Below are 23,074 nucleotides of genomic sequence, written 5' to 3'. Positions count from 1 at the left end.
TTGTAATTTCAAAAGGCATGACCTTTTACTAACTTTATTTGGATGCTCCCACCTCCTAATTGGTACTGGTGGAAAACATTACTTCAACATTTGTCTTAAAAAGGGCATTTGTTTAAAAAAAAGCTATGTCTTGTTGTTTATAGATTATGACACCCCATCTTATTTCCATCAGAACCTCAACACAACTTGTATACCGTGAAAGTTTTTCCAGTTTTCCATTTAAATATTCACTTATTAGATAAACAAAGGTCAAAATTTCATCTCCTTAGATAAACAAAGAATTTTAGGGACCATTCTGAGACAATATTGTACTAACCATGAATCAATCTATCTCCAGACATCTAAGCTGCTTAAGCTAAAAGCAATTTGGCAAGAAACCCCTTGGAGATGGATCGATCCTGTTAGATCAATCTAGGTATGGAAACCCATTCCTATTTGATATTATGACTGACTCAAACATGAAAAGGTATAAAAAATTTTAATAAAATTCACTTATAATGTATATTGAACAATGAATCATAGAAAACATTTCAAACAGGTATTATTTACCCACTGCAAGAAACTATTCATATAATTTTAACTTGCTCACTAGATTCTGATTAAACATGAAAACTGACCACCCAGAAGTCCAGCATTATAAAGTCCTTTCATTTTTAGTCACGTAAGAAAAGTTTAAAATTAACTTAACTCAGTGTTTTTCTTTTGATACATGTGTCTTTTTTTTTCATAACATCAACCTACAGTGAAACTAGTGAACTATTTTGATTAAAAAAAAACAACAAAAAACAAACTCATATTGCTTATAATGATCTATTGTTACAGTTCACATATTTCTCTCTTCTGGATTTTTGTATTTCATTCCTATATAGTCAAATATATCCTTCTCACTGGTGATGGGAAGGGGCTCCCCTGGAACACCTAGGAAAATATACATGCTTTAACTTTATTACAATTAAAATAAATAAGAGGTACTTTAGGTTAGTTATATATGATATTGTAATAAAAAAAACATAGTTAATAATGCCCCCCCCCCCCAAAAAAAAAAAAATCGACTTATTTTTAGCACTAGAAATGATCAAGGTACCATTCAGTGATTACTTCTATTAATTGGATTTAGACAATGGTTATCTCTAGGCTCTGGAATTGAGGGTGAACCTAATGCCTGGTACTGTGAATATGGCAAAATATGTTCATTATCTCCTTTACATAAAATCTTTTTTTTTGTAATTTAAAGAGAGGTATGTATACATTGTATGTTCTACCTGTACTTCCAACTGGCCTCAGTGTATATTCATTTAATGTAAATCCTTCTTCTAGAGCTTTAGCTCTCATGTTCTTATTGAAAGCATCACTGCCCGTAAAGTACAACAACGCAGGGTAATACTGGTCATGAGGTATTAACCTGCAAAACAACATGTAAAGTTGTCAACATATCTCCAGCACTAAATGCTGAAGCTAACGTTTTTACATTTACATATAAAAAGTGCTGACATTCAATTCAAACAGGTTGTTCCAATGTTGAAAAAAGCCTGAGCACTTTAAGAGAAAATTGCCATTTCTGAAAATACTTCAAAACTATTTATTTATTTATTTATTTATTTATTTATTTATTTATTTATTTATTCTTTTTTTTTTTTGGCAAACTTCCTCATTGGTTACCTGATATCTATCCTTCTGAATGGATGTTCTTTTCCATCCTTTCCCTCTGGAAGTCTACAAACTCCCTATAAAAAGATTTTCAGAAAAAAAGAAGCCTTTAAGTCTATAAATGAATGCATTTATGTCTGCACCTAGCCTGCATGATTTTAGACAGAAACAGGTTGCCTTATAAAAGTTAAATCAGGACAAACTGACAGTAAGTTAATAAGTACCACATTTAGGGAGTATTCAAAGAAGAAAACCACTCAAAACAGGTTAACAGGTTTGAATATGCTGGATTGTAGATAATGAGTGATAAAATATATCTGTAAAAACATGTTTAAATGTAGAATTACAAGACCATTTCTTAGGATGTGTTTCCAAACTTATCAAGACTATCCTTAGTGTGTGCTTACACAAACCACATTCAGTGGTGCTTTCTCAAGCCATCTTACCATAAACTTGGAATCTCCTAAGGAAAGTGTGTCTGTAATGAAGTCTGTTTCCTTTAAGCTGTCCACTATGTCATGCAGAAGTCTTATCTACAAAAAAACAAAATTTTAATCAAAATGTGTGTTGGTGTGCACCCACATGCATGCATGTGCTTATTTTGGGAAGGGTCTCCTCTAAGGCTGCGTTCACACGAAAAATCTAAATTCTAAAAACCTAAAAATCCATTGGCGGTATCTAGTGATTACGGTCTGTGCCTTGAATACCCTGCGGCGTAATTAACTAGCAGTGCGAGCGAGTCGTTTCCAAAGCTGTAATTAATTCTCGGCTCAGTCGGCTGCGCTCGGAGGAGATTCTGATGCCTGGATGCATGCACAGTCATATCTCTACACTGTGGATTTCTTCAGTTTGCACTCATATCTGTCGTGTGTATATGGACCTCATCTACTTCGTCTTGTTGTTGCACAAAATCGACAAACACAATTTTCAAAGCAACCGCGACCATCATTTTCTTTCTCTCTGCACATGCGTCCAGGTATCAGAATTTCCCCCGAGCGCAACCGAGATTTAATTACAGCTTTGGAAGTAACTCACTCACTCTGCTAGTTAATTATGCCGCGGGGTATTCAGGGCACAGACCGTGATCACTAGATACCGCCAATGGATTTTTAGGTTTTTAGAATTTAGATTTTTTATGTGAACGCAGCCTAAGTCACAACTTATGCTCAAAATTATTTTCATTTTACTCAAAATTTTCATATAAAATACACCTTAGTGTATGTAAATTTTTAGGAATTTCCAGAAGAATTCTTTTCACAAACGGACCAGAGCCTGAGATATCTTGAGGGTGAATAAGTCTCACTATATTAAATGCATCAGCAAGTAGTACCTTTTTCTTTGTCTTTGAAGTAAAACTTGGATGAGTTACAAGTACATCTATATCTCCACTGGAGTCAGCACCTACAAGATGTACAGAAGACTCAAATGTCACTGAAGAAAGTATGTAGGCGGAATTTCAAAAGTCAAATTAAAATGGCAAAAGTCTCATATTTCAAACAGCCTCTGGATATTAGTTTTTAAACCAATTTCATCATTTCCAAATGGCTTCTTTGACTAATAATTCCATTGTTAATTTTTTTGCCTGATTGATTCTGCAGCAAAAAACAAAAACTTCACTTACCTCTCCTGAAGCTCCCACAAACCTTAGCTTCATAGTCTTCATCTAGTTCATTGATTACTTTAAAAGCAATATCCTAAAAAAACAGAAACAGAGTTTTACACTATCATGTTAAAGATGATTCAATTGGCTTTAGACCATTTTGTCACATGAACTGTTAAAATAGTACCAAAGAATGAACACCCAAAGTTTCAAGGGTAGTGATGGTGACTTTTCTCTTTGCAGCATATCCTTTCAGCTTCTGGAATTGGCACTAACAGTACTGTAATATGCTGATAAATGAAAAAATTCCCAAAGGACTTTGAAAATCAAGGTTTCATAATTTCACAAAAATGTTTCTAAGAGCCCATTTAGAATAGAAGACCCGAGGATCTTCTGGGCTCCATAACTCGAAAGCATTGCAAATTGCAACCAAGCGCAAGCGTTTCTATTCCATAACTCAGCATTTACTCGCCCCATATAATAGACTCGAAATGAAATGTGATATCGCTATTGCAATTCGCGTTGCTTTCGAGTTACAGAGCCCTGATCCACGTAACAAATATGACAGACCCTACATGAAAGAAGAACCCACTAATCCGCTGATGGTCTCCCCACCTCCACTATTAAATGGATCAAATCATGGCTCCAAGGTTTAATTGCTAGACCCCTGAAAGGACAGCGTGTGGGAGACCATCAGTGAATTAGTCAGCTCTTTTTTCATGTAGGGTCTGTCATATTTGATCAGAAGATCCTCGGATCTTCTATTTTGAATGGGCTCTAAGGAGTTATTCAGTATTACGTTTACATTGCTAAGTACTTACTTGTAATTTGATCATTTCTTCTCTAGGTATACGCTTCTCAAAATCTTCAAAGTGCCTTAAATTGCAAAACAGTAAGTAATATGTGCACTGATCATAAATATTTAGAAAAATTCACATTAACTTTTTGCACTATCCATTTAAAATATGTTTATCCCAGCTCTGCTGAGCAATAAAATTCCATCAAACATATATTTTTTCACAATAATAAGACAATGCTATTTCTTTTAACCAGGTTAGATTCGCATATAAAAACTTCCTTTCAAAAATACTTTATGTATCTACCTATGTTTCAAAAGTAATGTCAGGTTTATGAGCAAAAGTATCAATAAGCTTGGTAGTTGGATCATATATGATAATTATCAAACGCAAGCCTAAATACTTTTATACAGTTAGCTTACAGTCAACAGTGATGTAGGCCTTCATATGTTGTTATTCACTGACCGCTAGGTGGTATAACGACCAGGACCTTCTCAAAAATGTCATGTAGTTCACCCCCTCCTCTAATTCAAGGATCTTGGTTGAACTGCCATTTCTGGACATGTAATAGAAATCAGCCGCAGTATTGACTGGAGTTCAACCAAGATCCTTGAATCTGAGTCATCTATCCCACACAAGATATGACAGGCTGTCAACATCACCCGTCACCAGACATTCTTGAATAGGGATGGGGGGTCGATCTACCTGACATTTATAAAAAGGTCCTGGCTGTTATACCACCTTGCAGTCAGTGAGTAACAACATCTACTCACATCAGTCTGATAAAGGCCTATGTCTAGGTTTGATAATTATCATATACAATGTTAAGTAAGAGGAAACATAAGTGTTTCAAAAATGACTCTGTGAAATCTCCTCAGCATTCTACAGCATAAAAATCACCTACAGAAACAATCTGGGCTCATGCACAGTTATACATTTTTTTATAAAATTTTTTGAAAAAAAAATTTTTCTACCTAAGTCCAATTTGTTGATGGTGGTTAAGCTTTTCTGGGTGTTTTCTTAAATCTGAAAACAATCGTAACAAACACTTCAAAATAAAAACTAGTCACTGTGAATGAAAACATTGTTTCATTGGGCTAAATAAACACCACACGGATTATCAGGAAAAATATGATAAAGCAGTGAACAAAAGAAAAAAATCTATTCAAAGAAAATATGTTTAAAATATTTATGTTGTAGGTTACAAAAAGAAGCCAGTCAACTTATATATATGATCCAGTGAAATGGCACATGGGTATACTAACGTGAAGGATTCATGTATAATTATGAATAGCATCAAAAAAATGGGCATTAAATTTTCACACGTGAAAAAAAAAAGATAAATCTGTTTAACTCATGACAATAATCACACAATGATACCTTCTATTGTCGATATCCCTTCCTGTACCAGCTTTTGAGCTGCAGCTGGGCTAAAATAGAACAGGAAAACAGTAACAGCTGCTGTGGCGGAAGTGGTGTGTTAACATTTAAGAGGAATGCTAATACATGTGAGCATATTTCTGAATATCAATTCTAGTTTCTATAAAAAAGAATGAAAAAACAACACCATTATGTTAACCCTTTTGCTTTCATTTGAAATATATGAAACAGGAACCATCATCCAAATATATACACAGAACTCTTTCCTTTCTTACTTGAAAGGAATAATAGCAGTAAGGTTAAAACTGCTTGATTTTCATTACAAAATTTGTAAACACTTTTTAACTGGATGACCCCAAACTTTTCCAATTATAAACAACCATTGCATCTCAATCATCAACCCTCTTTCATAAATGCAACCTTAATGCAAATTGTAAACCACATGAAGAAAACTGAGGCTATAAATTTCAATCTGTAATTAACATTTAAATAAAGGCAAATGTGTTTAACCATGTGCGGCAGACAGCACAGTTCATTAATTATGTGAAATGCAGGTTTGTGACATGAGATGACTTACCCTATCCCCGTCACTCGGGTCAGTAGGTTTATGGCAACATTAGTGTCATCAGCTCGGATCTGCATGAAGTTTAAGTAACCTATCAGTGTATGTCAACATCAGGAAAACCACAGAAGTTAATTAAAGACACAAGTTTTCTTTTAATGCCACTTTATAAAAATGAACAATAGAGAGTGAAAATAAAATTTGTCCAACATAAAAACAAATCTGAATTATTGTATCATTATTAGAAGAGACAGAATTTTGTGATTTAATACTAACCAAAAACCATTGTTATGTTAATAGGGTTCAAACCAACAAGCATAAAACCCACTGGCACATATATAAATAAGTAATTTAAATTCCACTAGTGTTTTACTTGTATCATACACTCTTCATGTCATTGTACATTCCTATACTTTTGCTAATGCTATCATATACCAATTACTAAAGAAAGATCTTTGACCTAAAAATAAACAAAGAATATTGAAAATTACCTCTTTGATTTATTGATATGTGGCATCGATTTTCAAATCAAAAATAAAAGTTAATAATATTTGGCAAAATACACTCAAGTACACATTTCAGATGAAACAAATAAACAAAATTTGGATGGACACAACAACAGAATATATTATTCTGTACCTTTTCAAGTTTTTGTAGTTTGCCAGTAGCAATTATCTCATCTATTTTCTTCCCAATCTTATCACCAATACCATCCTGTGAATAATATAATATAATATAATATAATATAATATAATATAATATAATATAATATAATATAATATAATATAATATAATATAATATAATATATATATATACATACTGTATATTTTTTATTTCTTTTCTCATTTTTACATTCAAGAAGGATTGCAAAACATTCTCAGTAAGTGATGTCTATTAATCATATAATGTCAAAAGTGTGTCATGAAAAAATATTTGTAAAACAACAAACAAAAAATGTGAGTAAAAACAAGAAAAAGTAAAAATTTCAGTTAAAGGGAATACTAGATGTGGATTAAACTAAATATTTCAAGACTGTTTTAAACTGGTCCTCAACGTTATAAATTGGAGACAGCATGTTTCCGTTTTCAATCACATAAAAAATGGGATGTTTATACTTTACCAGTCTTTTAGCTTCTGTTCCATTTTTCACTCTTGTTGGATGCTTTGAAAGTACTGATGCAGCTTTTCGATAAGCATTAAACTTATGCATCTGCCTTGTAACATTTTTCTCATAGTCAGCAAGCTCTGTAAAATGTAACTTAAATTTAAAAAAAAGTGCATTGTTCTCATGATGATGGATTTTTAATGTGAGGCCTATTTCATTTATTTACACCAATATAAATATTCCATGTATATGACATATAATCAGCCAAAAGGTTAACTGAATTCAATATGTAGCCACACTGATCAGATGGAGTAATCCCATTCATTTATCCATTATGTACACTAACCAAACTTGTGGATATAAGTGGTCCAGACTAGACTCTTAAGATACAAAATAGGATTGCCAGCCTGAATATGGGGCTATTCAGAATAGAAGATCCGAGTATCACCTAGTCCAAGGCTCAAATATGGCGGACCTTACATGAAAGGAAGATCGCTTAATCCTGTAATGGACTCTCTGCCTCTCACATTGCCTCCACATGCATCTGGTCAAATGGAGTCGAGATTTAATTACTGTGCCCCTGCAGGGTCGACGTGTGGATAGGCCTGTAAAAGGCAGAGAGACCATTAAAGGATTAAGTGGACTTCCTTACATGTAGGTCTGCTATATTTAAGCCGTGGACCAGTTAGCACTGGGATCTTCTCATTCTGAATGGGGCCTAAGAGTTACTAAAAAATTCCCGTTCATAACATAAAAAGTGATCTTAATTTTCAATTTCATATTTATATGCATGTTTTAATTTATTCTTCCTACCTTTGTATTAAATGTAAATGCAAACTTTGAGGATCATTTTGGATTTTCTAAAATGTACAAGTATAATTGCTGGATCTCCACTTATAATTTTATCATTATTTTCGATACAGATTAAAGGCTTAGTCTATAGTAAGTTTTACGTAAATTGGTGGACTATTCTATACCTAGCAATACTTCACATAAATCAGCATTTGGGTTTTCATCTGATGGACCTGCTTTTCTCTTTCCCATTATTTCAAAAATGTAGTAAAACACTGGAAATGCAGCAACCGGTGGAACTAGATATAAACAAAGCAGGCTGCGGCATGAAAGTAGACGCAGAACTGGGTCAAATTGTCCCATAATCCTTTGCGGGCACGCCTGAATCGATTTCATAAAAATAATTTTAGTTAAATTTTACTATTTGAGGGCTGAAACAGTAGATATTAACCATCAATCGAATAATTAAGGATACTTTACTTTTTATTAAAATCAGATTGTTTGGTGGAAGGCGTGGCTTTCATCAACCGGAAGTAAAATCTGAGGTCAGAGGTCACTGTGTATATACAAAAGGACGTGGCATAGCTATTTACCACACTTGGGCTGTCTAAAACCGAAGTGACAGAGAAGATGTGTGGTAAGTATATGGGACGATGTTCTGAGTGTTACGAGGTATAGTAGATCAGTGGTATATACGACAGGATAAGCTTTGACCAGATATATTTTCCACATTCACTGACGTAGAGTAAGCATCCATTAGCTTTTGGTTATATTCGATTGCCTGGTTGTGGTAAATGCGATCGAAATGTTGTCACTAAGATAAACACGCATGAAGTTGAAAACGAAACGAAATGATGCAGACCTGTGTATTTCTCGGAGCAGTTGATATCGTCAGTAGTGATGTCTACATGAAATATAAACGTTAAATGTACAGGGAACAGAATTATTTATTGTAGAAACAACATTTAAATCGATATTAATGAGTTTTTAATGAACACGGATATGAGGCAACTTCCCTGTATTAAGCAATGATCTTGGTAAACAGTTATGCAGAAAGCATTTGATAGTATCTTTTAAAGAGACAAGTCAGAAAGTTGGGATTGCCCCATTGCTTCTAAGACTTGCCAAAATCATATTTCAGCATGAAAAGATGTAATTTAGTAAGAGATCGAGAAAATACAGCGATTTCTCATTGAAAGGGTTCGAGTCCTTTTGACTGCCAGTCACTGGATAAGGTCTCTCTTCTTGAAATCATAAATAGTTTTTCTTTTTCTTCTTCTTCTTCTTATTATTATTATTTATAATTATTTAATTTCAGTAGTTTTAATTTAATATTTGTAGCTCTTGAAAAATAAAAAATTTACATTTTTGACATATTCATGCCTTTTAAATTATGAATTAAGAAATTAAAATCCTCAAATGTGAGATAAATAATTTTTGAACTTGAAATTAATCAAGTTCAGATTTTATTTAATCTTGCTACTTTACAACATTAAAACAGATACCTGCCTGAATGAAAAGCAGACCTTGATAAACTTTTAACAAAAAGTAATTTTCATGTTAAACATATTCAGGTAGATGCCCTCACTTAGCAAGGGTGTGAATAGAAAATACCTAATGAAATCTGCTAATGTGTCACATTGTAAATGTTAATAGGCTTACAGGCAATTATGATATGCATGTGGTCTTAGCAAACTGCCGCGAAGTAAACTTCTTATAAAATAGTGCTGTTTTGATTGTGAAATTTTGTTGTTTGCATCCATGCACTAGCTGTATATGAGAGGTGTTAAGTAATGTCTGTACTTAGTGTCTACACATTCTTGATAGGGGGTTGTTTTCAAGCTGCCCCAGATTTAAATTAATCCACCTTGCCTTATTTAAGACCTGTCACATTTGTATGTGGTCAGTAAAGAAAAATAATACATTTATATTGTTAAACTTAAATAAGGTGAGCAGTGTGCTTTGTATACCTATGTTCATGTCCACCATACTCCCACTGTCTGCTACTCAAATTATATGCCAGACAAGTGGCTTTTGTATTGCAAGAAGTCAGCTCAATGGCCCAAAGTCAGTGTTCATGACGACAACCATTAAGTAGGCTCATCAGGGGACTTAACAGACAGATTCATCACTCTGCCTTGGTTAGGCCGTTAATCAGTGGTCTCATCTTATCATGGGGTTGTGAACATAACCCCTAATCAAGGTTTTACTCGTGTATTAGGAACAGTTGAGGACAACTTTGATAATTTTAGTTATGTGTATCAGGGAAGGATGGTTGTAAATGCCCTCATGTTTCTTCTTTTAAAGATGGGTTCACTCTAGCATAGAAAATTTTAGCTAAATGCTTAATATGTATATTCTAATTTGGTTTAAGACAGTTAAAACTTATTTAAAAAATTGCTTTTTATCTCATTTAAGCACATTCACTGAAATCTGAAGCCCAACAAAAAGTTTCCCCCTTGATATTAAAGTACAGAAATCTGTTTAGATAACATGTGCGACAATCTCTGTATGTAGCACATGTGAGAGCAAGAGGGTCTAGCCCAGTCATTTTGTCTACAATATGCAAAGAGATGCGCACCTTTCCCAGGTGTCATGTTGTCTCCATGGCAATAAATGGCTTGCTGCATGAAATGGGCTGTCTGCTAATTTGCCGTCTTGGCAGTCTTTTCATCTGTTTAGGATGGAAATTTCAAGATATCCTTTATCACATGCAATTAATTATGTACATAGTATAATAAGTGTATGTGGTGCATCAGTTACTTCTTTTAAAATTGTGTACTAGTAGTTGCAATCTTTCCTGTAAGGAAATGTTGGATAATAACCCTAGCAAGTTCTTTTTGAACTTGATGCCACTGTGTGTGTGTGTGTGTGTGTGTGTGTGTGTGTGTGTGTGTGTGTGTGTATGAAGCTGTTAACATTCTCTCACTGTGATTCCACACAATGAAGAACTTCACCTCTGTCTACCTTATTTATCTATTTAATGGCTGCTCAACCAGTAAAAACTTCTGATTTTGCTCCTCCATCTCATTTTGGTAACGTTTTTATTTTACTGACAGTGTTTAAGGGGCCCATTTAAAACAGTGGACTAACAGATCCACTGATCAAATATGGCGACCCACTAAAAAAGCTTGATGCTGAATAGATTTCCTGCGGGGATTACGCAACAAGCATTCAAGTGGGTTGGTCATATTTGACCTGCGGATCCGTTAGTCCCCTGTTCTGAATGAGGCCTAAGTTGAATTTCTTAGAAAGCCAGCTGCCATTTCACAAGTTTGCAACTTTTCTTTTACCAGATGCCCAAAGTAATTTTCTCACCTCAATTATTGTTGTAAGTCGGGTAAAAAGACATCTTATAATTTTGTGTTGAATGGCAATTTTGGAAGAGCCATCTTTTCAATTCCTTCCTCCATAATTTAAGAGCAGAAACTTCATTATTGTGCAAAAGAATGCAATGATTGCTTGAGGGCTGGGCTGTCACCAATAAATCTCTAATGATTATAGTTTCTAACACAGGTGTTTAAGAAGCCACATATTACCTTTTCTTCCTTCAGCTTTCTTTGAACAACACTCACTTGTCAGCTTATTCATTCCTGTGTTGTATAATATATAATAGAATTACTGTCTGCAGGAGGATTCTGGCTCTTGCCTTACTTTTTGATTATGTAGCTTCCATAGGACCTAGTAAATGATGGCCCTAAGGATGTCTCATTAAATGTGTTACTCCAACTTTTAATTATATAACTTTTAATATCCTTGCCAAAGAGTTTTTGCCTACTTGTATGTTTGTTTGTCAGTAAACAGTCTATGGAAGGATGGATTTTGTTAAAATTTTTAAGATGGGCCTGAAATAGGTTACATTAAGATTTTGATGGTGATTAATTAATGATAAATAAATAATTGTGAAAATTGATCTGTCTTGGCAGAGGTCTGTGCTCTATGAGTGTTTTTCTAGTTTTATGTGGTTTGTGTCTCAGTTAGTCAATACACAGTTGTTATCTTAAAATATAGATTTGTTGATGAAATTGAGTAAGAATCTTGTGATTCCAATTACTGTCAACTCTAAAAGTTTTTGGAAAAAAGAACAAAAAGGTGAGACCACAAGTTGTCAGGTTAAAGTTCACAAATCAGTGGCAGTTGTAAATACTTAGGTAAAGAAAATTAAGAAAAAGCTGAGAAGATTAAGAAGTAACAGAATGCACAGTTATTCCGTTTCACCTGATAAGGTACTTTAAGACCTGGCAGTGGCTTGGTCTTAGAACTGTTTATGTGTTTATGCTTCCTTGACACCATCACAATTGAACACCACAATTCCTGTAGGCTGTAGCATTTAATTCACATAAAATTGTATAACAAATGAAGTACTAGTAGGTACAAAGCTGAATACAAATTCTTTCCTTATAAAGAATGAGCTTCCAAAAATAGCATATGCAGTGCAATTTGCTTGAAAAAATGCAGACAAATGGTCCCTTTAAGTTTCAAGTAGATAGTGAATTTGCAGTTGACCAGGTAGAAAATCACAAAACAGACACCCTTAATGGGTATTTAATCGACTTGTGTTCCTGAGTTGGGTACTAAAACTTAGCAAAAACTGTTCAACCCTATTGCCTATTACTGCCAACGAATTTTACTAGTGCCTGCTTTAGCATTGGAGGACTTTCATTCAAGTTTTTAAAAATTTTCTTCTGATTCATAAGCAGGGAACATCCTCATGATGTCCACTCATGCTTCAGTTCTGCTTTCAAAAATTTCAAAATTCATGACTCATGTACAGTGATTCTAAGAACTGGTGTGTGTCATTTACAACATTAAAGATGATATTCTTTGCCAGTCGTAGAAACGAGTCAATGTTTTTTACCCTTTAAAAAGATATACATTGGGGATAGAGAGTAAATTTATTCCCTCTGTTATGTCATTCAACACCTGTAGGCTGTATCCCATTACTGGAGATAAGGGCACATGGATAACTTGAGAAAAATCAAATACACACTTCTTGTTTTTAAAGTGCCAGTGCCATTTTACACAAAAGAAAAAGTCTAAGGTTTGAATGGATAAATTGAGGTATTTGCTTTTAGTTCTTATAATTAAAAAAAAACAAGTAACACCTTTACTTTTTTGTTATTCATTTGTATGTAGGAGCATTTTTTGTTGCAAAGTTTGTCTCGTTGAGTTTCATAGTTGACAAAGGCAATAACAGACTTAATACTGAAGTCAGACCTTCTCATTTTCCTAATATGCACTACCTAATTTAATGATACATCCCTCAATATATATGGTGTTCTTCCAGATTCCGTCCGATCAAGATATGTGACTATAAACAATATTTATGTTTGGGAATGTCATTTGCTACTCTTTCTAAGTCTGATATTTCATTACCATTATAGAACAATTCACAGTAGTAATTTTTAATCTTCTATAGTAACTAAATATGATAAATGGGACTTTCTTTATTTATAAAAGGAGGGTATTGTTTGGATTACTTATTGAGAAGATAAAAAGCATTCTGTTGATACTCACACTGTTGTTCAATTTTAACATCACACAGGAAAAAAAGTAGCATCTGAATGAAAGTACCTAGCTGTTTTTGTGTGCAGTATTTGATATTGCATGTCAACGTGAAATACACTTCTGTCTAATAAGTCCTGAGTAACTAAACTTGATATGTATTGTGCCATTGTCTTTGCAGATCTGTCACACCTTCCATTTATCTCCTCTGAAGTTATTCTACCCAGAACAACTGCCTTTTGATTATATTTTAGTAACCTGTCATAATCACATAGGTATTAGCTCCTAGGCCATTATTTAACAGATATATATTCTTCTTATCTCTTGAGTAGCCTGTAACTTGGGTTGTTTAAATTTTGAGTTACGGCATCCGTTTTATTACCCTGTTATTTTCACTGTTGTTATCTCCCTTAATCAAATATTCATTTTCTACTCCCACATTTTCATTGCAGTTCTAGATCTAAGTATTATGTATGTAAAGACAGTTCTTAATGAATGTAACTCACAGATTCTGGACCCTTGAAAAAATGTTTTATCACATCAAACTCACAAAGCATTTTTTACCACTAGTAATGATGGACACTTCATGGTCAATTATCTAATACATATTTACATAAAGCCTTCTATCACATCAAAAATATTTTAAATAAATGAATTCAAAATTTTACATTTAAAATTTCTGTTAGTGCTTTTATCATTAACTTGGCTTGTAATTGCTATAGAATGGCAGTTTATATTTCCATTGAAAAAACCTTAAATGATGAATTCAAATTTAAGTGTAGGTGGCTGTAAATAACATTCCAGTAATATCCAGGATATCAGTGTTTGATTAACATGATTTGCCTGTTGGTTCAGTTTGCCCTACCTAATAAATACTTCTTCATTTTGTTTGCTGGTATTATGTATTACTTTGCATGTAATGACTGTGCTATAACATACCTACGTCACTGGAAGTTTCTGTAGACTTAGGGAAAAAGGGATTCAGATATGACGTTAATGCCATAATTATTTCTAGAGCTATAAATCTAGGACAGACATGTTCCTGAATTGTAGGAAGTAGCTCTTGAATTTGTTATCATGCCATTTCCAAAATTTGGGTGCATTTCTGATAAAACCTGTATGTTTTGGAACATTCTTTAGTTTTAGATGTTTGTTTTATAAACTACACATAATATGAACTTAGAACATCAACATTGCTCTACATTCAAAGTTCTAAAAGTCATATATAAGTGTCTTCCTCTTGCACAGAAACCAATACAACTAAAACTTCACGTAGCAGGCTTGTAAAATAATGTGTCTGGTACGAGATTCCTGAATGACAAAAATAGAATCCCTCGGGTAGATAAATGCATCCTTGCACTTTGTCTGTTTTATTTGCATAAAGTGCTTGAATATGTAGTCAGATTTAGTCAGATTTAATCATTTCATCTGTATTGAGATAATTTTGAGGGATAATATAATCTATATTTGATGTTATCTTATAGTTATTTTTCAAAATTTATTCAGGAATCTTTGCCTACCTGAACTACCTTGTGCCGGCCAAGAGAGAGGAGATCCTGAGGATCCTGATCAAGGGACTTCAGAGATTGGAATACAGGGGATATGATTCAGCAGGTCAGTGGATTTGAAATGGCAAATTCGCAATTCGTGGGTATAAAATCACAAAGGATATTGGTAGTATCTATTTCAATTTTCAGTACTTTCTTGACCTGCATAAGTATTCTAAACTCACCAACTCTATTGTTCTGCCCCCTCCCCCCTTCAAATCTAATACATGGATTCTAAAAAAGGTAACTGTATTTTTTATTTAAAGTTCATTTTGCCTTTGTGTACATAATGAAATTTATGCATGGATGTAAACACTTTTTAAGTTTGTTGACTTAAAAACATCAGTCTCTTGTTTTTACAGGTGTTGCTATTGATAGCAGCAACAATGCTGAAGATTCTGTTTCTGACATTGCCATCATCAAGAAACGTGGCAAGGTGAAGGCACTGGAAGAAGAAATTGCTGGTAAAATATTTCATTCTTTCAGCATTCTATCTAGCATCAGGATATATACCTTCTGTCACAATTTTTGTCTCCGTTCTTATTAACCTTACTGATTGACAGTTCTGATTACCAAATTGATTAAAATTTTCATTACAGTATATATTATATTATTAATGTTATTTTATCTCTATAGCTTCTACCCAAAGTTTGGATTTTGACCGTGAATTTAACTGCCATATTGGAATTGCTCATACTCGCTGGGCTACTCATGGAGAACCCAGTGCTTGCAATAGTCATCCACAAAGATCTGATCCCAATAATGGTATGTTAATATAGATTTCACCATTTCTCTCACTAAAGTGACTTTCTAAAGGTCTGAATATGGTAAATTATTTTTGCGAATTGGAGTTTTGTGTAGCCATAATTATGAGAATAGTTTATGCAGAAATTGGTTGACAATATTGTCTTATTGGCATAGAAAAAAATAGAATAAGACCTAAGTGGTATGCATAAGAATACATTTTTATTTATTTATTTTTGAGTGTCATATTTATTCTCATTTTTAGAATTTGTTGTTATCCACAATGGCATCATTACCAACTACAAGGACATCAAAACCTTCCTGGTAAGCCTATCTAATGAATTTAACTGAGGAAATATTTTGGTATCCCAGGTATACTTGTTTGTTTTAGCATTTAATGGTACCTGCAGAAGATAAAAAGAAGCATTTGACTTAGTTTTCTTTTCTTTTTCTTTTTTTTTCCTGTTTTACAAATGGGTGACGTGATTAAATGCAGAAGTCTGTTTGTCCTGAAACCGAATTCTCCTTCATATATTATTAAGTCTATAGGTTGAAAATATGAATTACAGGAGCATTTTTTACTGGATCATATATCAGAATGCAATTTTTATACTGGAAATTATTTTGTTTTAAGACAATCTAGGCAATTTAATAAATATTAAGGGGTAAATATTGTACATAAGATAATATATCTTTGTGCCTGAGACAAGCACTGAGACCATTGCCAAGCCAATATGAGAAATATCAAACCACTATTTAACCAATAAATGAACAATTCTCTTGTTCTTTCCATTGCAGGAAAAGAAAGGCCATGTGTTTGAGTCGGAGACAGACACTGAGACTATTGCCAAGCTAATTAAACACATTTATGATACCAAGAATGAGGTGAACTTCAGACAGCTGGTAGAGGCGGTCATCCAACAGCTGGTATGTGGTCAGCTAATTGTAAAAAAAAAAAAAAATACAATCTCACACAGTCTAAGGGAAAATGACAAGGTTTTTTAATCAAAGATATTTTGTTTCCATCGATTTTGACATTTCTTATATGTTTTGAAGCAAAATAGGTCAGTTTTAACATCCTGGTTCATAACAGGTTCAATATTTATTGGTTCAAACCAGGAAGTTAAATACACTTTAGAATGCTGTAAGTCGATCAAAACTTTGATTAATGCAGTTTACGTGTGCTACAGTGCTCTCATTATTTTCAAAGGCTATTCAGAAGAAACACAATAAATCGATGGGTTTTCAACATGAAAGTAACCTTTATTATTATACCAGTTTTAACCCAAGGTTGTTTCACATCAGACATTCTTGTTAAAACTGGTTCAGTGATAATTATTTGTATAGTTCTTAGTTATTTACCAATAGTCTAGATCTTAGAATTAGCTGTGCTATGTTTGCATTTTAGATATTAATGGACCCAGAACGTCACTGTTTAATATTTAAAATCTTTGATTAATGATGTCATTGTCTTCAGAATAGGAATATGATTTCAATACTAATGACATGATTCAAAGAGGAACATGTTTTTGGAAATTGTTTTATTTCTACATACATTGCATTATTTGTTTTAGGGGAATTCATTTTTCTTTTTATTTATTTGTAGGAAGGGGCATTTTCCCTTGTCTTCAAAAGCAAGCATTTCCCTGGGGAGTGTGTTGCCACAAGGTAAGTACAGGCATGCAATGGGCTTGAGAATCAAGGAAAAAATATTTTCCTATAGTATATGCCATGGTTGGGTTTGTAGCACTTTTGAATCTCTTGGCTTAAAATGGTCTCCAAATGACTGTTAGTGAAAAAGAAACTTGGTACTTGGAAGAGTTGGTCACAGGTGTAGTGCCAGAGTATAAGTTTTTGCATTTCAGAGGTCGTTTATACCTCAAGGACACAAAGAGAATGCATCATTCTTTATTTGATACTTTGAGATAATGTTTAGTCTTGGATATATATATGTTTCATAAATGCCAACTTTACTTGTAAATAAAACCCATTGCAGGAGAGGCAGCCCATTGCTTATTGGTGTTAAGACCAGATATAAGTTATCTGCTGATCATTTCCCAGTGTGCTACAGCAAAGGTAAGAAGTGTGCATGAAACTTGGTGTATGTTAACAGCATATATTCACAACTCTCCATACATTTACAGTTTTTATTTTTAAACACAAACAATTATTTTGTGAATGTTAACTTTAAAAGGATCTTATTTATTGATTATGATAATGAAAGGTAAGATGCATTGTGGGTATGCAACTAAATCCCTGCTAAACTACCCCCAGTTACAGGTATAATCTGCTCACTATCATATAATCCATACCATATCGGTTGGTATGAATTATTTACTTTCATTTAGAGTTGAAATTCAAGTTATAGCAGTAAAATGATGTAACATGGTTGGGATAGCACAATTATGCAATGGATATTTTTCACTTGTTGATATTTCTCAGATTGTATAATATGCTGTCACATCAATATGCATAAAACATATCATTCGGAGCTGTTACAATAGAAACCAACAATCCTGCATTCACTGTGTGACTTCCAATGAGATTGCTTCTTCCTATTATGTCACCTGCATATTTATATATTTGATGTTTTATCCTTTGCTTTTCCCCATATATCTATCACAGTTCTTCTGGACTGTTCTTTTCCTTCCTACAGCTGATCATGACCACAGACCTAACTTGATTCCCACTACATCTGAACCACAAACCAGTGGTAAGAGTTTGTAGGGTCGGAACTTATATTATCTAACCTCCAGAATCCTTTCATATCTCGGGTTTTCTCCACCAGGCCTTGAACTCCCCATGGGAATTGTTATGCATTTGGAACTCGTCATCCAAAATAATTAGAAGTTACAATTTGGCCATCTTGTACTTTGTTCTCCGATGCTTTGATTTGAGTCATAAAGATCAAATTTTAAAATCAAGTACTTATTTGAATTTAACTTGGCGTTCCAAATGCTCCGACATTGAATGATACCCCAATGGTCTATTATAACTAAGCTTTATTCTTGTATCATAAATCTTTCATAGCATAGCAGTTTACAGCAGTCTCTATTATAAAATACAGCCAAATTGAGGTGGAGGCTTTTTTTTTTATTCTCATTTTCTGTTGCAATAAATCTTGTTTTCCATCGAAAAAATAATTTAAAAGCAATTTTAGTGGTACCCACATCAGTATCGCAAATTGAGTTATTTAGAAGCCAATGCAGTTGGTTATTGCCATTTAAGTTTGTAAAGCACTAACTCAATAGTGGCTGTATTGATTTGTTTGATTAAAAAATCACACCATACTATATAACACACATAGGCATTTCTTTACCTTTGGTCCTTAATAATTCTATAAAATTGGGAAAGCATTGGGCCTAGATGTCATGTCCACATTTCTTTAAGTGGATAACAATTTGATTAACAGACCAACTTCCCTAAGATCTTATATTTTCTTTTTTCACAAACAAAAACTTTAAACTCACCTGAGATGCTCCAATGTATGTTGAACACCTTCATCAGTCAAATGCAAATATAAGATCTTATAACACTTTACCAAACTTATTACAACATGCTCACTTCTATTACTGTGATATATTAAAAAGGGTTTTATATCATTTTAAAGATGTAAAAAATGGCATGCTTACTTGAACTAAATAGCAGAATAGGATAGTTAGAAAATTGGTTTTGAGGGAATCTATGTGTTTCGCTGTGAAATTCAAAGTGAATGAATTTAACAATTGAATACTTAACGCATGTCATTCCTGAATGGCAAAATATGAATGGGGATATGGTGATTTTGTCAATTTTGCATAATATTTATATTAGTCTCTCATTTTACCTAGTTTAGAAGTCAATCTTATTCTCACGTTGCAAAATATTTATTGTTTCTATCTATATTTATATGGTGAAGGGTAGAAGTTTTTAAATATAATTCTGTTTAAAAATTCTCATGCCTGTTGATATGATTATATATTTAGAATATTGTTATATTTTGTATTCAAATTTATTATTATAAGCATTATTTGAACACATAATGTTTTGCTTCGTCTTTTTAATAAGTAGTCGTGCATGTTGTAGTTATTCTATTTTTAGTGTAAAAAGCTCAGCAGTCCTTGTCTGATTTAAAGATTGTTTCTCTTTAAAAGTTAACTTAGTTCTCATTTATAAGCATGCTCATCGTATGCTGTTTCTTTGTTTGTTAACCTGAATTATTTCTTGTTTTCCATCTATTTCCCCTCTTGTGTTGCTGGTAGATAAAACTAATGAAAAGTCAAAAGGTATATCACCACTAACGTTTTCTACTTTTTTGTGAGTTCTTCTGCATATGTTTTATTATGTTGCTTATGTAGAACAAACCTGCCTTATTTAGTGCATTAATATAATAATTATCTGAAATTTGAAGGTGTGAATTTTTATGGTTTTTAAGGGTCATTCTTTCACCTTTTGAAAATATATATACAAACCTTTATTTGGATGGTACTGTAGATAAAAATTGTGTTTCATTGTCTTGCAAAACAGTTTTCAGTTAAATCATTTATTCAACTAGCACTTTTATCACTGACAAAAGAAACTGGATAATATTCTTTTCTATTTTATGGGAAATGTTTATTAAGGTTGGGTTGTAGGAGAAACTGTTATTTGTGGTTTTTATCTTTATTTACTTTTATTGATATCATATTTATTTCCTGTCAGTTCCTTTTTTTTTTTTTTTTTTTTTTTTTTTTTGTGGAGGGAGGGGATAAAATCACATTTTCACACTATTATGAACTTCAGATCATATTAATAAAAATAAAGAATGAATGTTTTCCAGTTAGTTCAGAATAAAGGTCCTATAATATTACTTCATATCTGTCAACATTTTATGAATGGGTACATTAATTTGAAAATGGGAGTTGGTGTTTTCATTGTCTTTCTCAGTAAAAATTAAAGCTTAATGAAATAACAGGACAGGATATGTACATATTTTTTATAGTTACATTAATATAATTTTTTCCCAAATTCCGGAGGTGGCTTGTTGCAGAATGTGTTTAATTTTTTCATCTGAATCAAGATTTACAATCTTAGTAGCTGACAACCAGTAAATTAATGAGAGAAAAGATGTGACTGGAAATTCTGCTTTTTGTGTGAACATCAATGCTTTTTTCTATAACAGGACAAAGTGGGATATTTGCATATATTTATATTCTGTTGCCCTTAATATGAAATAATAATCCACCCATTAATATATATCTACTATAATAACCGTTACAGGTGGATGGAGTATTCCTAGTCATGATTGGGGTAGGCGCATGCCAAACTGTGGTGATGAAACAAAAAAATTTAAAGTGCACTTTCCCAAATTCATACATAGTACCTACCAGCAGAATGAATGTATTTGGCATATAATAGAGAAAGAAATCATTTTTTGAGGATTGTTCTGTATTTAGGATTTATTTTAGCTTGTTTCCAGGTTTTGCTATTTTGTGGCCATTGAATGAATGGTTGATTCCTGATTGTTGCATAGTGTGATTCAGAAATTTAGACACTCCATTCCATGTATTTGAGCTCATCCCAATTCTTAAACTCAAATAACTTGATAAGAAATGCACAGAAAATGTTGAGTTAATGGCAAACCAATCGACTTTTTGAAAAATGAAGGGCATGTGTTCTAATTAGAAATGTTAGAGATTTTTGCAGGACTTTTGAATGAAACTTTAGGACTTTGGATTAGAAAAAAAAATGAAAATAAACAGCATTTTACACTGTAATATTGCTAAATATGTGCTGCTTGCATGTTCTCCGTGCATTTAATCAAATGAAGCTAGACTTAAGTCTAGCCTTGCTTTTATGCAGCTTGTTAGCAGCATGGATATTAATATTTCTTTATTGTATAAATGCTTGACTTTTACCTCTGTCTTCCTGTGTTATTAACAGCATGTTACTTACTGGATCAATAAAAAATACCAGACCAGGTTTTAATCATTTTGTAAGGTAGTAGAGGTTTATTTTTATTTTTAGGCAGGGCACTATATAAATAAAAAGTTGATTGAATTTAGCAGTGAAGGCCAAGTCTGCATAACTTTCGATATTAAGCATACTTTTTTATTTTTTCTTTTCTTCCACATGTAAATAGTTGTCTCTCTTTTGCCTGGTCTGGCATCGATTTCATTTCAATTTACAGACCTTTTTACACAAGAATGTTATTTATTTATTTTATAAAACAGATGCCCGCCACTCGGATAAATCAACAAGCAACCTGGCTCTTCAGAGGTCTGACAGTACAACAGAGTTTCAGCCTATTGGACCAAACCGTGAAGTGGAATATTTTTTTGCTTCCGATGCCAGGTATAATTTACATACATATTTCCACTTCTCATGAAGATAAACTAAAGATCCATATCGTCAATGTCACTTATTTCACCAGCATGTCAAGATTGTTGCCAGAAGTCTATGTATTTCCAAATCTGCCAATTACTCAAAATGTTCAAATTCCTCACTGTATCAATGCTTTATTTCTGTCAAGATTTATCTTTTTCAGATACTCACAAAAACATACTTTCTGGCATGATCTTCTCTTTATCGTATATTAGCAAAACAACTTTAGGGGAATATCATAAATCATTTTTTTAAATTTTAGTGAGCAGTAACCATATAGTAATCTGTCTTTCAACAAATATGCGTCAGTGTTGTTCACTTCAGTATTCTTTGCTGTCCCTGTTTTCAGTGCCATTAAGATAAAACTTACTTTTAAATATTTATGTCATCCTGGTACAATCTAGTATTGTATGTGTATGAGGTGTATAATAAATTATGCACATGTATGGATGTAGTATTGATATATTGTTAATCGTGATTTTCAGGAGCTCTTGTCCAATTCAAGAACTTAGTCTAAATGTATATAACATGGTCCATGTTCTTCTTTGAAAGAGTTGTACACATGTGCAATGTCTTTTTTGCCAGTCATTTCAATGTAGTTATGTGCATTATTCATCTGCATCTATGTCAAACAAAAACAACCACTTCAGTCTAACCCCAATAAATTATCATAATAAGTGAAATTGCACAGGGGGTTGTAAACAAGTATAATGTTTCCAAGCAGCTATTCCAATGTGTTGATGATTTTTTTGACTCAAATTTTGTTCACTGAGCCTACAACATAGTCTCATGTTTCTGTTTTCAGTGCTATAATAGAACACACCAACCAGGTGATCTACCTGGAGGACGATGATGTGGCTGCTGTCAGCGAGGGAGCTCTGTCCATCCACAGGATCAAGAGATCCATTGATGAGTCCACTGTGAGAGAAGTGATCACTCTCAAGATGGAGATTCAGCAGATTATGAAGGGTGGGTAATTTATTAAAGGGATAACAACTCTTTGTATGAAATCTTTATTTCACAATAAAACATTGTAAACAACTCAAGAAAAT

General features: G+C 33.1%; 2 protein-coding genes across 12 annotated transcripts in view; one reads left to right on the top strand and one right to left on the bottom strand.

The window, feature by feature from the left end:
* Positions 1-459: 459 nt before the first annotated feature.
* On the bottom strand, positions 460-8,262 carry LOC106168230 (DNA polymerase beta-like). 2 transcript variants are annotated; one of them, XM_013547201.2, is made up of 13 exons: positions 8,070-8,262; positions 7,108-7,232; positions 6,626-6,700; positions 6,002-6,060; positions 5,425-5,474; positions 5,019-5,070; positions 4,069-4,123; positions 3,269-3,341; positions 2,978-3,048; positions 2,094-2,180; positions 1,660-1,724; positions 1,263-1,402; positions 460-918 (listed from the first exon to the last, which is right to left on the bottom strand). In XM_013547201.2, the coding sequence occupies exons 1-13, from the start codon at positions 8,245-8,247 to the stop codon at positions 824-826; spliced, it is 1,125 nt and encodes a 374-aa protein (XP_013402655.2). In that variant the 5' UTR covers positions 8,248-8,262; the 3' UTR covers positions 460-823. The 2 variants fall into 2 exon arrangements, with proteins under 2 accessions (XP_013402655.2, XP_013402656.1); XM_013547202.3 differs by having other exon boundaries at positions 7,108-7,245; positions 8,070-8,234.
* Positions 8,263-8,348: 86 nt separating this feature from the next.
* Positions 8,349-23,074, top strand: part of LOC106168234 (glutamine--fructose-6-phosphate aminotransferase [isomerizing] 2) — a 25,266-nt gene continuing 10,540 nt past the window's right edge. For 5 of the 10 annotated variants that reach the window (XM_087003989.1, XM_013547206.2, XM_013547205.2 and 2 more), the window contains exons 1-12: positions 8,349-8,521; positions 14,896-15,003; positions 15,299-15,400; positions 15,573-15,701; positions 15,946-16,004; positions 16,479-16,607; positions 17,287-17,348; positions 17,677-17,756; positions 18,337-18,393; positions 19,922-19,945; positions 21,872-21,992; positions 22,828-22,991. In XM_087003989.1, the coding sequence (XP_086860115.1) occupies positions 8,515-8,521; positions 14,896-15,003; positions 15,299-15,400; positions 15,573-15,701; positions 15,946-16,004; positions 16,479-16,607; positions 17,287-17,348; positions 17,677-17,756; positions 18,337-18,393; positions 19,922-19,945; positions 21,872-21,992; positions 22,828-22,991 (1,042 nt within the window). In that variant the 5' untranslated portion in view covers positions 8,349-8,514. Of the gene's footprint in view, positions 8,522-14,895; positions 15,004-15,298; positions 15,401-15,572; positions 15,702-15,945; positions 16,005-16,478; positions 16,608-17,286; positions 17,349-17,676; positions 17,757-18,336; positions 18,394-19,921; positions 19,946-20,918; positions 20,949-21,871; positions 21,993-22,827; positions 22,992-23,074 lie in introns of all 10 variants that reach the window. The other 5 variants (XM_013547212.2, XM_013547211.2, XM_087003988.1 and 2 more) reach the window with 4 other exon arrangements.

Source organism: Lingula anatina, chromosome 2 (assembly GCF_051362555.1).
Source record: "Lingula anatina isolate TDL-2025a chromosome 2, LinAna3.0, whole genome shotgun sequence".
NCBI classification, from domain to species: domain Eukaryota; kingdom Metazoa; phylum Brachiopoda; class Lingulata; order Lingulida; family Lingulidae; genus Lingula; species Lingula anatina.
Note: the sequence above shows the minus strand (reverse complement) of the source record. Positions and strands in the feature narration are given on the sequence as shown.

Coding starts and splice junctions, on each gene's coding strand:
- LOC106168230 (XM_013547201.2), bottom strand. CDS start 8,247: ATGGGACAATTTGACCCAGTTCTGCGTCTACTTTCATGCCGCAGCCTG. Junction 2,181..2,977: donor CTTCAAAGACAAAGAAAAAG/GTACTACTTGCT, acceptor GTTTTTTTGTAG/ATAAGACTTCTGCATGACAT. Junction 919..1,262: donor GAGGCCAGTTGGAAGTACAG/GTAGAACATACA, acceptor ATATTTTCCTAG/GTGTTCCAGGGGAGCCCCTT.